Source organism: Peromyscus maniculatus, chromosome 6, assembly GCF_049852395.1.
Source record: "Peromyscus maniculatus bairdii isolate BWxNUB_F1_BW_parent chromosome 6, HU_Pman_BW_mat_3.1, whole genome shotgun sequence".
Classification (NCBI taxonomy): Eukaryota; Metazoa; Chordata; class Mammalia; order Rodentia; family Cricetidae; genus Peromyscus; species Peromyscus maniculatus.
The window spans coordinates 80,309,250-80,324,326 of NC_134857.1; the positions used below are offsets into that span (position 1 = coordinate 80,309,250).

The 15,077-nt window shown below is 40.4% G+C and overlaps 1 protein-coding gene and 1 non-coding gene across 4 annotated transcripts in view; one reads left to right on the plus strand and one right to left on the minus strand.

Moving 5' to 3' along the window:
- The window catches only part of Spag17 (sperm associated antigen 17), a 236,522-nt gene that overhangs the window by 173,800 nt on the left and 47,645 nt on the right, over positions 1-15,077 (plus strand). For all 3 annotated transcript variants that reach the window (XR_013052267.1, XM_076574715.1, XM_076574716.1), the window contains 5 exons: positions 3,670-3,824; positions 8,944-9,132; positions 11,252-11,397; positions 11,504-11,634; positions 13,383-13,510. Coding sequence is in view for 2 of the 3 variants with exons in the window: in XM_076574715.1 (XP_076430830.1) it covers positions 3,670-3,824; positions 8,944-9,132; positions 11,252-11,397; positions 11,504-11,634; positions 13,383-13,510 (749 nt within the window). In the remaining variant the exon portion in view is untranslated. The remainder of the gene's footprint in view (positions 1-3,669; positions 3,825-8,943; positions 9,133-11,251; positions 11,398-11,503; positions 11,635-13,382; positions 13,511-15,077) is intronic.
- LOC143274074 (small nucleolar RNA SNORA64/SNORA10 family) lies at positions 4,833-4,966 on the minus strand. The gene has a single exon (XR_013052469.1). It is a non-coding gene; the product is annotated as a small nucleolar RNA SNORA64/SNORA10 family (small nucleolar RNA).

Genomic DNA, 15,077 nt, shown 5'->3' on the forward strand with positions numbered 1-15,077 from the left:
TGCAGCCAGCACCATGTCTACCTGCATGCCAACATGCTTTCTGCCATGATGATGCTGGACTGAACCTATGAAACTGTAAGCAAGCCACCCCAATTAAATGTTTTCCTTTATAAGAGCTGCTGTGGTCATAGTGTCTCTTCACAGCAATAGAAACCCTAAGACAGAAGTTGGTCAGGCATAGGATATTGCTGTGATAGGCCTGACATGTTTTTGTTTGGAGGAATTTGGACTTTGGTACTTTGGGTTAATTAAAGCCGTGGAATGCTTTAAGCACTGCTTACTGGGCCATACTAGTAGGAGCATGGAGGGCAGGGGTGCTGAGAGTTATTTGAGCTGTTACGAACTCTTCAGAGGAGAAGAACTTTAGTATCTTGCCTAGAGATCATTCTTGTGATATTTTGGTGAAGAAAATGACTGCCTTTTGCCCTTGTCTGAAGAGTCTGCCTGAGGTTAAAGTGAAGAGTTTTGGATTAATTCTATTGGCAGAGGAAATCTCAAAACATCCTAGTATAGACTCTGTTGTGTGATTAAGATTTATAATGGAAAGGAGCAAGCAGAGAAGGATAAATTACAAAATGTACATTTTAAGGGAAAAAAAGAGTTCTAGGAAGTGGAATGGAGCTAAATCCTCTGTTCAAGAAGAGAAACAGATTAAGAATAGGGAGTGGTGACCTGAGGGTAAGATCTCACTCTGCTAAGTTTCCAACTTGTGAAAAGGAACTAAAGAAAAGCTGAGAGCTAGGTATGATGGTGTACACCTTTAGTCCCAGCACTTGGAAGGCAGAAGCCTGAGGCCAGCCTCATCTAGAGATCCAGTTTCAGGAAAGACAAGCTTAGGCAGTGAAGGACAGAAAAATGATGAAGATGTAATTGTATGAAGAGGGTCTTGTTCCAGTCCCAGTAAGCAGCAGAACTTGGCAGCTTTGGCCACATGATTTTAGAGTTAAGGATAGAAGAAGTGGATTGTGGAATTTGCCTTTGTGCCTGAGGAAAGCTACTGAGGCCAGGCATGTGTCAGGGGTATAGGCTAGGCATGTGTCGGGGGTATTCCTGAATGGAGGCCTAGAGAGGCCATTGTGTGAAGCTGTGATGTTGAAACCTGGATTGCCTTGGAAACCCCAAGATGTTGGAAATGCCAGAGCTCTGGGATCCCTGCCAAGGAGAGCTGCTAACAGGGAGTGGAACCAGCCCAAGAGAAAGAAGTGTGCTGCAGTCAACAAGACTGAACAGTTGGAGATCTGAAGAGGGTTTTGATAGTAGACATGGAACTGGAGAGTTTGGAGTTTGCCAAGCTGGGTTTTTTTGGTCTTGCTTTAGTCCAGTATTTCCTCACTATGTTCCCTTCCCTACATTTTGTAACAGCAATATATATCCTGTGCCATTATATGTTGGAATATGTGACTTGCTTTTTTATTTCAATTTTACAAAGGATTACAATTAAGAGATTGCCATAAGTCTCAGAAGAGACTTTGGACATTGGACTTTGAAACAACTTTGAAAAACTATTATAGACTATGGGGACTTTCAAAGTTGGACTAAATGTATTTTTGCATTATGATATGGCTACAAGTCTGGGGGCCAAGAAGTAGAACATGGTGGCTTGAAAATGGCCTCCAAAGGGATTGGCACTATTAAGAGAAGTGGCTTTGTTGGACTATGGCCTTGTTGGAGGAAGTGTGTCACTGTGGGGACAGGCTTTGAGGTCTTTTTTGCTGAAAATGCCACCCAGCGTTTCAGTCCATTTCCTGTTGCTTTCTGATCAAGATGTAGCCAGCACTAAGTCTGCCTACATGCTGCCATGCTCCCTGCCGTGATGATAATTGACTGAACCTCTGAGCCACCCCAATTAAATGTTTTCTTTTTATTAGAGTTGCTGTGGTCATGGTGTTTCCAACTAAGACAATAGTGAAATGATGATTCCAATCAGAAAAATTAATAACTCCATCACCTTATAGTATTAACTAGTATATAATAAGAACACCTAAAAGCTACTTTTTTGGAAAATCTCTGTTGTGTAATACAATATTATCATAGTAGATCTTGTCCATCTTGCCTAAGAGACCCTCACTTCCCTACCCCTCCCTATAACATGTATACTATATAAAATGTTAACTTTGAGCTTTTATTATATAGATTCCCTTGATGAAACAGGTACATGAATGCTATTTTCAATATTTCAATGTCAGATCATTGAAATATTGGGAAAAATATAAATGTTCATCAGTGATAGAATGGAAAAATAAAATGTATTATATGCCTAAAAGGGACACTATTTCATGATGATAAGAAACTATATACGGGTGGGAGGGGGGAGAATAGGGGAACCCATGGCTGATATGTAGAACTGAATGGTATTGTAAAATAAAAAATATATATAAAAAAAGAAAGAAACTATATACATACACAGCTACAAATGTACAAACACATATACACAAACACACACACATACACATTCATGCACTAAATATACACTAAAACAATCCCACACTTAATGCAAGCACACATACTTACTACAGATACACTATATATAAACATATTATATATATAAACACATGGCATACACACACACACACACACACACACACACACACACACACACAAGATTTCTAGAGACTCCAAGTTTGGTAACACAGGCCCGTCAAAGGGAGAACCAAGAGATCAAAATCAGTTTTTACTACATAATGAAACCCTCTCTCAAAAATAAAAATTGTTAGAGACCTCAAACAATGTTGGAAAAAAAGGGTATAAAATGATATGGTAATTATATAATTTGAAAGATTTGTATGTAATTTATGTAAATTTAAAGTACATAAATCTCATGTGTTGTTTGTTCTTAGCATATATTCATATATAATATAAAAATGACTTGTAACACAAAATCCTAGGCATAGGAGAAAATTTCAACTTTACCTGCAATTTTCCTCATAAACATATAAATTTGAAACAATGTGACAAGGTTGGAGCAAGTGTCAGTTTTCATTTGTGAGTATATTTTATGAATTTAAATTTTTAAATTGAAAAATTAAATGTCTCCACTTCTCAAAACAAAAAGAATATTTGTAGCTAGAGTTTTCCTGCCTTGCCTACAGTCAAGACAAATCTTTGTCACCCGCCAGTCCCACAGCCGCTCAGACCCAACCAAGTAAACACAGAGACTTATATTGCTTACAAACTGTATGGCTGTGGCAGGCTTCTTGCAAACTGTTCTTATAGCTTAAATTAATCCATTTCCATAAATCTATACCTTGCCACATGGCTCGTGGCTTACTGGCGTCTTCACATGCTGCTTGTCATGGCAGCGGTTGGCAGTGACTCCTTCCGCCTTCCTGTTCTCTCTTTTCTCCTCTCTGTTAGTCCCGCCTATACTTCCTGCCTAGCAACTGGCCAATCAGTGTTTTATTTATTGACCAATCAGAGTAATTTGACATACAGACCATCCCACAGCAAATATTAACCACATACTTAATAAGACAGTATACTAAATCATGTATCAAAGTAGATTCTAGAACTATTCAAAACTGACAAGGATTTTGGGCCATACTCCCACCCTGTGGAGAGCACCCAGGTCTTTTTTTCCATGAGGAATCCACACAGCAAGGAGACAACCTGAGGCTGATTGCCCACTGTATGCACCCTATCCAGTCTCCTTACCTTGCATTTTACTTGTAGCCGAAGGTCCAGGGACTGTCACCAGACAGGTGAAGTGTATGCGGATAGAAAGCTCACACTATGCCACTGTTATCACCAACTGCGAGGACAGTAGCTGCTGCGCCACCTTTGGGGATGGAACATCTGTTATTGCAAAGCCACAGGGATCATACCAGGTAGGTCAAGTTGGGAAATGACTAACAAATGCACATGTCCTATTGCTAACAGAGCATGCTCTGCTGGGACAGTGGGAATTTCTGCAATGACACTTGCTGTTGCTTTTATCACTCACACTTTGATTTTTCACTTTTTCAATCCATTCTAGGAATGCATTGTCCTGCTTGTTGGGGGAAAGTTAGTAGCATTGAGTCAAGATTAGACAAAGAAGATCCTCATGCTGTGCACTGTGGGGACAGAATCACTCCAGCAGTCTGACACACACACACCTGCCTCTTTCCTTCTCCTCCACCACTTGATTGCAGTCTACCCCTAGCTCCTCAGCAGAAATGAGGGAACAGGCAGTCTGCTTGGTCCTGGGCAACACAACCCTATCCAATCTCTCTGATTGTCCTATTAAACACAGCATTCTGGTGTCAGCATAGAGTACCTTTAGTCTTTGAAAGATTTCCACCACCACCCCATTTTTTCCTTGTTAGAGAAGGAACATGAGCTAAAATATCACACATCATGTTATAAGAGGCTGAGAACTGAAAGCTGGGGTGTGATGGACACATGGTCGTCACTGTGACGGTAGATGAACTAGGGTACCCTTCTCATCTCCCTGGTCATTATATTTTCTCTCTTCATCCAGTATAGATGGCTATGGGGCAAATTAAGTGCTGAAAGTGAGAAATGAAAGAAAATACAAGTGTGAATGTTCATTAGCAATGACACCCAAAGCATAAGCATCATTTTAAAAAAAAAAAAGGAGACTTAATCACTTCATTTTTCTGATATAAAAAGCCTATATGGTAGTCACAGCTGGAGTATGGGTCCTTTGAATGGACACTCTAGTGTGGATTTTCACAAGATGGCCAGTGAGTTCCTGGCAAGGAGACTTGGTGAATACAATCTCTTTCCAGAGCTCAGGAGTCAGGCAGCTGTGTCTCTTGAAGATGACACCAAAGGTTGCCTTGGCTAATGGACAATCAGAAGTGTTGGGGCCTGAATTCCTTCCACCCAGGAGCTGCCAGACCCCTAGAAATAGAGAAGTTCCTTTGGGCAGGTCTGCTGTGTATGAGGAGGACCTTCTCCTTTCTATGTTAAAAACATACTAAGCGCACACTGGGCCCATGTGATTCAGGAGAGCTGGAGGAGGGCAGATTTTTTTAATTGAAATTTTTTTTTGAGAATTGTATATATAAATACTGAGTTTACATTATTTCTATCCTTCCCCTTCTCCCTTCCAGCTTCTCCTGTTCTCCCCTCTCAAATTCATGACCTCTTCTTCTTTGTTATTGTTACATAAATACACACAGATGTATATATAAGTATAGCCCACAGAGTCTGTTTAGTGTTCCTTGTATGTATATGTATTTAGAGCTAATCACTTGGGATTGGATAACCTATCAGCGTTATCCCTGAAGAAGACTGAATCTCCCTCTCTCTGCAGTTGTTAATTGCCTAAGGTCTTCATCTAGAGGTGGGGCCTTCTGAGATGTCTCCACCCATATTGTCACATCAACTGGTGTTGTCCTTGTGCTGGCAAATGGAATGAGCTGCAGGCTTCAAACTGCTGCATCTTATTTCAAGTGAAAAAAGCTACATAGTGATACTTCTACTTGTATGGAAAGTCTAGAATAGGAAAATCCATGGAGATGATGGATTACTGGCCACCGAGGATTGGGGACAGGGATGATACAGTGGCTGCTAATGAGGTTGTGGTTTCCAGCTATATGGAAAATCTAGAAGAGGAAAATCCACAGAGATAATGGGTTAGTGGTCACTAAGTATTGGGACCAGGGATGATACAGTGACTGCTCATGAGGCAGGGGGCTCTTTCTAGAGGGCATGATATGAGTATTCTAGAATCATGTATAAATGGTTGCACAAGTTCTTGGATATACTAAAACATTACCAAATACTACACTTCTAAGGGGTGAATTTACAGCACATGAATTATAATTCAAAGAAAGAACTAGAAGTCATTACATAAGTGCTACCATTTGACTGTGTCAGCCACCAGAAGGACTAAGGCTTGACAACATTTTAAAGGGCATTTGTCCCTTTTAAAGGTGTTTCTTTCAATATAGTACTTGAAGTTCTAGCCAGAGCAATAAGACAACATAAGGAGATTAAGGGGATACAAATTGGGAAGGAAGAAGTCAATCTTTCCCTATTTGCAGATGACATGATAGTATACTTGAGTGACCCCAAAGATTCCACCCAGGAACTGATAAAGCTTATAAACACCTTCAACAACATAGCAGGATATAAGATCAACTCAAAAAAATCAGTAGCCTTCCTATATACAATTGACAAACAGGCTGAGAAGGAAATCAGAGATACAGCACCCTTTACAATAGCCACAAGTGATATAAAATACCTTGGGGTATTTTAACACTAACCAAGCAAGTGAAGGACCTATATGACAAGAATTTTAAGTCCCTGAAAAAAGAAATTGAAGAAGATGTCAGAAAATGGAAAGATCTCCCATGCTCATGGGTAGGCAGGATTAACATAGTAAAAATGGCAATCTTACCAAAAGCAATCTACAGATTCAATGCAATCCCCATCAAAATACCAACACAATTCTTCACAGACCTGGAAAGAATAATACTCAACTTTATATGGAAAAACAAGAACCCAGGATAGCCAAAAGAATCCTGTACAAATAAAACAACCTCTGGAGGTATCACGATCCCTGACCTCAAGCTCTACTATAGAGCTACAGTAATAAAAACAGCTTGGTACTGGCATAAAAACCAACTAGTGGACCAATGGAATCGAATTGAAGACCCTGACATTAATCTGCACACCTATGAACATATAATTTTTGACAAAGAAGCCAAAAGTGTACAATGGAAAAAAGAATCTTCAACAAATGGTGCTGGCATAACTGGATATCAATGTGTAGAAGGCTACAAATAGATGCTTATCTGTCACCGTGCACAAAACTTAGGTCCAAGTGGATCAAAGACCTCAACATAAATCCAGCTACTCTGAACCTGCTAGAAGAGAAAGTAGGAAGTAGTCTTGAACGCATTGGCATAGGAGATCACTTCCTAAATATAACACCAGTAGCACAGACACTGAGAGAAACAATCAATCAATGGGACCTCTTGAAACTGAGAAGTTTTTGTAGAGCAAAGGATACGATCAACAAGGCAGAGCGACAGCCTACAGAATGGAAAAAGATCTTCATCAACCCCACATCTGACAGAGGACTTATATCCAGAATATATAAAGAACTCAAGAAATTAGACATCAAAACAGCCATCAGTCCAATTAAGAAATGGGCTATAGAACTAAACAGAGAATTCTCAACAGAGGAAACTCAAATGGCTGAAAGACATTTAAGGAATTGCTCAACATCCCTAATCATCAGGGAAATGCAAATCAAAATGATTCTGAGATACCACCTTACACCTGTCAGAATGGCTAAGATCAAAAACACTGAAGACACCTTATGCTGGAGAGGATGTGGAGCTAGGGGAACTCTCCTCCACTGCTGGTTGGAATGCAAGCTTGTACAACCACTTTGGAAATCAATATGGTGCTTTCTTAGAAAATTGGCAATCAATCTCCCCCAAGATCCAGCTATACCACTCTTGGGCATATACCCAAGGAATGCTCAATCATACCACAAGGGCACTTGCTCAGCTATGTTCATATCAGCATTGTTTGTGATAGCCAGAACCTGGAAACAACCTAGATGCCCTTCAACTGAAGAATGGATAAATAAAATGTGGTATATATACACAATGGAATACTACTCAGCAGAGAAAAACAATGACATCATGAGGTTTGCAGGCAAATGGATGGATCTAGAAAAAATCATCCTGAGTGAGGTAACCCAGACTCAGAAAGACAAACATGGTATGTACTCACTCATAGGAGGATACTAGATGTAAAACAAAGATGACTAGACTGCTACTCACAACTCCAGAGAGGCTACCTAGAAAACAGAACCCCAAGAAAGATACAGGGATCGCCCAATGACAGAGAAAAGGATGTGATCTACATGAACAACCTGGATGTGAGTGGGGATAATGAAGGGCAAGGGTCAAGGGAAAGAGCTTAGGGGAGCAGGAGATCCCAGCTGGATCAAGAACAGAGAGGGAGAACAAGGAATAAAAGACCATGATAAATCAAGACCACATGAGAATAGGAAGAAGCAAAGTGTTAGAGAGGCCCACAGAAATCCACAAAGATACCCCCCACAATAGACTACTGTACTGGCAATGGTCAAGAGACAGCCTGAACTGACCTACTCTGGTGATAGGATGGCCAAACACCCTAATTGTCATGCTAGAAACCCCATCCAATGACTGAGGGAACCGGATGCAGAGATCCATGGCCAGGCCCCAGGTGGAGTTCCAGGAGTCCAATTGGCAAGAAAGAGGAGAGTTTGTATGAGCAAGAAAAGTTGAGACCAAGGTTGGATAAAGCACAGGGACAAATAGCCAAACAAATGGAAACACATGAACTATGAACCAATAGCTGAGAAGCCCCCAACTGGATCAGGCCCTCTGGATAAGTGAGACAGTTGATTAGCTTGATCTGTTTGGGAAGCATCCAGTCAGTGGGACCCGGTCCTGTACTCAGTGTATGAGTTGGCTGTTTGAAACCTGGGCCTTATACAGGGACACTTGGCTCAGCCTGGAAGGAGGGGACTGGACCTGCCTGGACTGAATCTACCAGGTTGAACTCAGTCCTCAGGGGAGTCTTTGCCCTGGAAGAGATGGGAATGGGGGGTGGGCTATGGGGAAGGGGGGGGAGGGGGGAACAAGAGGATCCGTGGCTGATATGTAAAATTAAGTTATATTATAAAATAAAAATTAAAAAATAAATAAATAAATGAAAAATGACAAAAAAAAGATGTTTCTTGTTTTTTTAAAAAAAAAAAAAAACCCAATGGGCTCCAAACATTTCACATGGAGCCTCATGTACTTACCTCAGTTAAAATGGAGGAAGTCTGAAATGAGAGGGCACAAAACAAATACCCCCCTGGCAAGCAGACCTTCTGAAACATTACGTTATTTCTTAGGCAGTGTTTTTTGTCCTGGAAATATCTTTCAAATCCCTCAAGTTGCACAAGAAAATGGAGTATCTTTTTTTTCTTTCTCCTTCTAGGTGTTACCCCCAAGCACAGGCTGCCTTTTTATTGACAGAGACTGTTCAGCTACGTACTGCCATGAGTCAAGCAGTAATATTTACAATCCCTTCCAGAAGCGTGAGCAGCTGAGAGCCAGCAGGTACATCATGAAACACACCTCAGAGGTGGTCTGTGAGGTCCTGGATCCTGAGGGCAACACCTTTCAGGTAAGGTGCCGGGTCCGTGTGGAGAGACAGCCTGCACTTCTATCTCAGTCAGGGCTTTTTGGCTGTGAAGAGACGCCGTGGACTTGGCAGCTCCTATAAAGGAAAACATTTAATTGGGGTTGGCTTACAGTTCAGAGGTTCAGTCCATTATTGTTGCCGCAGGAAGCATGGCAGCACGTGGGCAGACATGGTGCTGGAGAGGTAGCTAAGAGCTCTACATCCAGAACAGCAGGCAACAGGAAGTGAGAAAACCTTCTGAAACCTCAAAGCTCACCTTCATTAGCACATTTCCTCCAATAAGGCCACACCTACTCCAGCAAGACCACTAATACTTTCAGATAACACCACTCCCAATGAGCCTGTGGGGGCCATTTTCATACAAACTACCACAGCTTGGTTTTGAGATGTATTGCACTAGACAAGTTTCATGTAGATTTTTGCATTGGTTGCATTAGGGTCATTTGCCTGCCCCCTGCCACCAATCATGAATGTCAGTATCGTTTCTTGGATCCTCGAGTATACTCTCACAGAGAAGAACAATCGTAATAATTTGGGCAAGAAGGTGGATCTCTGTGAGTTTAAGGCCAGCCTGGTCTACAGAACGAGATCCAGGACAGACACCAAAACTACACAGAGAAACCCTGTCTGGAAAAAATAATAATAATAATAATAATAATAATAATAATAATAATAATAATAATAATTTGGTCAAGAGAAATATTAAAGTTAATAGGCAATTAGAGAAGTGCAAGGGAAATAAGAATGCAACCACAAACAAGGATTAGGGATTAAGGTGAAAGCAGACGCAAGCATCCTGCAATTTTATGGCACCAGGGCAGTCTGTGGTGAGAAGGGCCTGGCAGGGCCAGTGATGGGTAGGAAGGGTCTGGAGGGCTTAGGCTGCGCTATGGAGATGCTCTTCTCTATCTGTATTTCAGCAACATGATGGTTCCCTTATCTTTGTCTGGGAATTGGCAAACTGTGTCCCTCTCTATATAGATTAGGACCTCAGATACTTTGTCTTACATTTAAAATATTGAAAAAGTCTAAAGAATATTTCATGTCATATAAACATACACGCAATTCAGATTTCAGTGGTGGGATGGAAATCATTGCTGTAAGATGGGCCTGTTCTTTTGTGTGTTCTCTCTGTCTGCTTTGGGCTCAGCAGTGGAAGGGCTGTGTATTTGCAAGAGAGAATGTATGGCCTATAGCTCCTGAAGCATTTACTTCTGACCCTTGACCCAAAAGTCTTGCCACCCCCTAATTAGCCATTTATCTTTTTTCTCCAATCCCCCCTTACAGTGGAATGTCCTCCATTGACTAGTGGGTATGAGGTTAGTTTTTAGATTTGGACTCAAAAGCACAGAATCCCTAATGCTGTTTTGGTTTGCAGACAAGTCCTAGTCCAGTTCATGCTTTTCTTGGCTACGCGACAGACTTTTCACAGCATGAGCATGAACTGATGAATTTCTATCGACAAGGACTAGCAATGGAAACAAAAAGCCAAAGGCCCTCCAGATTGAAATGTCTGGGGTGTTCCTTGCCAGGCATGTTTCTGATACCCCTCTAGGGCTGCATCACCTACAGTGGGCAGCCTGTGCCATGCTCCTTTCTGAAAAGATGCGTGCCAGATATAGACAGCACCAGTAACTAGAATATTGCCTCTCATATGTATCCTAAACCTATTTCCCCATAGGCTCTACCAGGGAACTACAATTCTGGACTTGAATCTCAGCTTTCTCTATTCAAAGGTTCTTTCCATATTTCAAAACAGCATTTGCGTGAGTGGTCTTTCCTTCATGTTCAGTTTCTCCATCCCTTGAACTAATTGCCAGAGGATACGATTTTGAGTCCCCTCTCAATCCTGGTCACTTTTCTTCTAAATGTGTTAGAGTTTGTTCTAACAGTATAGGTGTGGTTTATTAGTACAACTGTGCTGCTAGGGAATCTCCACTTTTATTAATGAAATTCATACATAATATCAATACTGTGTAATTAAATACACTTGATTTTCTGATAATCTAAGAGAGTATGGGCTTGCTCACATTGGATCAGTGGTGATGTAGGTACTTTGTTATTTTTTTTCCCTCAGTTTCTCATATGTCTTGTGTCATAGGTCATGGCTGATGGCTCTGTATCAACAAAGTTATCTAAAAAGAAATTAGAAGATGATTTCGACGTACAAACTGAGGGCTATGATAGTTTATCATCAATTCACCTTGAAAAGAATCACATGCAAATCTATGGTGAACACGTCCCCAGGTAAAAATGATACATAACAACATTAGGATTTTTATTCTCCATCCCAAATTCAAGAAGCATCTTTCCCGAGTGTCTCCAATGTTCTGATTTTTACTTCTTCAAATAGGTTTTTTGTGATCTATGCTGATGGGTCCGGCGTGGAACTTCTCCGAGACAGTGACATAGAAGAATACTTGTCCTTGGCCTACGGAGAATCAACAACTGTGGTTCTCCAGGAGCCAGTCCAGGAACACCCAGGTAGAGACTGCTTGCAGCCTGCAGCTCCCTGTGTCCTCCAGTGACTCTCATCTGCTTGCTGTTCAGTCCCCTTTGCTCACTTGACTACTTCAACTGGCCATGCCACTTACATAGCTCCAGAAGGTGATATTCAACTGTGTCTAAGAATCAACTTGTGTAAGCCAAGAATGAATGCCTTTTGCTGCCCTAAGCAGGCTTGTGCCTAGGTCTTATCAGTTCATTCCATTCTGTTTAGAAACAATACAAGATCTCTTAAAAGTTCTTTTTTCTATTATCATTTTTAAGGTGATGTTTTGTCAAACTGAATACAACAAGAAAACGCATTGTCTACATCAGTTAGACTACTAATCAGAGGTGTATATGTTATATAACATATTTGTTGGGAGTTTATATTATTTTTATCAATTTCAAAGAAATCATTGCATGAGATTAAAGGCACACACTTTGGTGTGCTAATTACATAGAGAGGTTTCTGAACTTCTTTAATCTTTTTTTTTTTTTGGTGGTATAGATTTTGAGTCAACTTGAGAGTATGATTTCATGCCTGTGCTTGTATCAACATACATGTACACGTTATATACCTTATTCTTGTGATTGAGGAAAATAGAAGACTGTTCCCGGTTAAGCAGTGTATATTACAAAAAAAAAAAAAAAAAAAAAAAAAAAAAAAAAAAAACTATGTAAGGTTGGTGGGTGGGTGTGGTGATACAATAACCCCTGAACAAGGAGACCACTGCAAGCTTGAGGTCAGCCTACACTAACTACATAGCAAGACTCTGACTCAAAAAACTAAAACAAACAAACAATGAGACAGCAAAAACTCTCCTCAAGTATTTTTAAACATTCAAGTAGCATCAACTTAGCAGCCTATCCTGTGCCAAATACCAACTTAGTTTTTGGAGTACATAATGAGATAAAACAAACATATACCCTATTTCCTTAAAACTTAAAATTCAGTGACAGAAATGTGTGTTAATTAAATAGCCACACAAATAACTGTGTAATTATAATTTTGTTTGAGATCTATGAAGAATAGAAATATTTTTCAATGAGAGCTTTGAACAGAGAAACCTGGGGTTGTCTAGAAAATTTCTCTGGAAATGCTGAGACCCAAGAGCTTGTTAGTGCATTCGGGTGTGTGTATTGGGGGTAGAGATTTTTTGGAGAAGAAAACACAAAGAATTATACCAAACTGAAAATGGGTAGGAAAAAGCCAAACCTGGCTGAAGCGTGGAAGGAAGACATGGATCAAGTTGAGGCAGGGGTGAGCAAAGATCCTGCTTTACTCTTTGAACAAGGAGAAGTTGAAGAAGGTTTAATCATGTGTGAACCTCACTGGTCAACCTGGCTGTCAGGGTAGGTTCACTCCAGAGTGCAGCCTGCCAGGAAAGCTCACTGTTGCTTCAGTCCAGGGAGGGATACCTCTGAGGCACAGGACTGAGTGTTGCATCTGTGGAGAAGGCAGAAGAAGATGGAGTCAAGGCAGCTTGTGGGCAGACCTGACCCAAATATGGTTATTGAGGAACAGAAAGCGAATACTTTCGGTTAGTTAGAGGCCATTTTTTAGGTAGTGACTGACTCATGGTCTCATCTTAGAGAATGACACCCTAAAGCACAATCATTGTCCCTGACTAAGGTTATATGTAAAAGGCAGTTCAAAAGTATTTGTTGAACTTGGTTAATGCCTATTGAACTTGTCAGAATCACTCTAGTAGAGAAATGATCTCTGATAAATCTCTTTAATCCAGGCGCCTTGAGCATCACAGTCCTTCGCCCTTTCCATGAAGCATCACCATGGCTGATGAAGAAGGAGTTAGACACCATTGTTCCTCCCAATCTCCAGTCAAGGTCATGGGAACATTTTCCTTCAGTTGAGGTATATGCTTCCTACAATAAAGTCACTCTCTTTACACTTCCATTCAGAGTCAGGTCTTCTGTAGTTTTATATATTTTCATCCTTCTGTGAGATAATGAATGAGCTCAAGAAGTTTTATATTTGGAGATTTTAAGTATTTGTAGATATAGCCATAGACTTTTAGAAGACCATGACTGGCTAACTAACTTCAGTTTTATTTTTTGTTCTGTATTATAAGCCTGGGTATATTCCCTATAATATTAAAACATCTCTTATGAATCACCTGTTACAGTTCACCTATCATGGACTTCCTGATACTACATCACTTTCCCTGTCATTTCTTAGCTATTAATTTAGAAACAAAATTTGGTGGCTCAAACTCTCCATTTTTTCTTCATGTATTAAAAATGCACAAATTGAGCAAAAAGAGGAAGGGGAAATAAAGACTTTTGCATGAATTTTGCAACTGCAATGTTAGTGAGTAAATACTGTATTTATGATCATGCCAGATTAGTGAAACTCCACCCTAAAGTTTTAAAATCACATTTTGCTGAAGCATCACTAAATCCTGCATCTTGTAAGATGGTCGCTTTGTTTCATACCACCGTATGCAACATGTCCAGCACATCATGTGGTGTTCAGTTATGAAATCTGTCAAGACACCAAAATGTGAACATAGAGCATATTGCTGTTAAGTGAGGAGGTAATGTCTTTGAGTTTTTACGTGCAGTATCCTACAGTAAATTCTGCTATAGCAAGAGCAGAGAGGATGAGCAAAAGTCACCTACGTCTTTGTTTTAATTTGGTGAATCTAATCAAATTGATGAGATGAAAGTGGCCATGATGTCTTGTCCTGAATCTTGGAACAGGTTATACTGGACCACAATATTCTTCTCTGAAAGTTGAAAAATGCCAAAAAGCTGAAAGTACTATGGGATGATAAGATAAATGTGTCCCATTCTGGATTAATGAAGATTAGTCTCTTCACCTGAAACTCTTATACTACAAACTGAAAACCACTGGTTGGCTGTCACTGGCCACTCTTTTTTTTTTTTTAAACAAACACCAAGGCAGCAAAGTACACCAGTCCTGAAGGCCAATTACTAGGATGACAGAGAAATGAGCTCACTCTTAGGTAGACATTCCTTCCCAAGAAACCACTAGAAGATTCTGGAGGTGAGTTTCATCAAGAGTGAGCTCGAAGTTGGCCCAGACCCATGGAATGATTTTGCTCTCAGAATCTTCTTATATAAACTCACACAGAACCAAGAAGTTAAAGACTGCTGACTCCAAATGTTTTATGTGATCTGAGAGTGCTAAACAAAGTACCGTTCATGTGACATGAATTAGATGGTTGCTGAATTAGCATGTGCAGAATCACACAGCCCTCCTGAAGGGATGCCCATTTGAGATTGTTAGTGGCACACACAAAGATGAAATTTTGCTCAGATCCATGAGGATGAGGATTTTTCCAGCACCATTTTGTCTCTTGAAGGTGGTACTGTAATAACTTCAAATTCTGCTGAAAGGACTAGCTCTTTACTTGGCCCTTCAGATGTTCACTGGGCAACTAAAAGCTGGTTCGTTT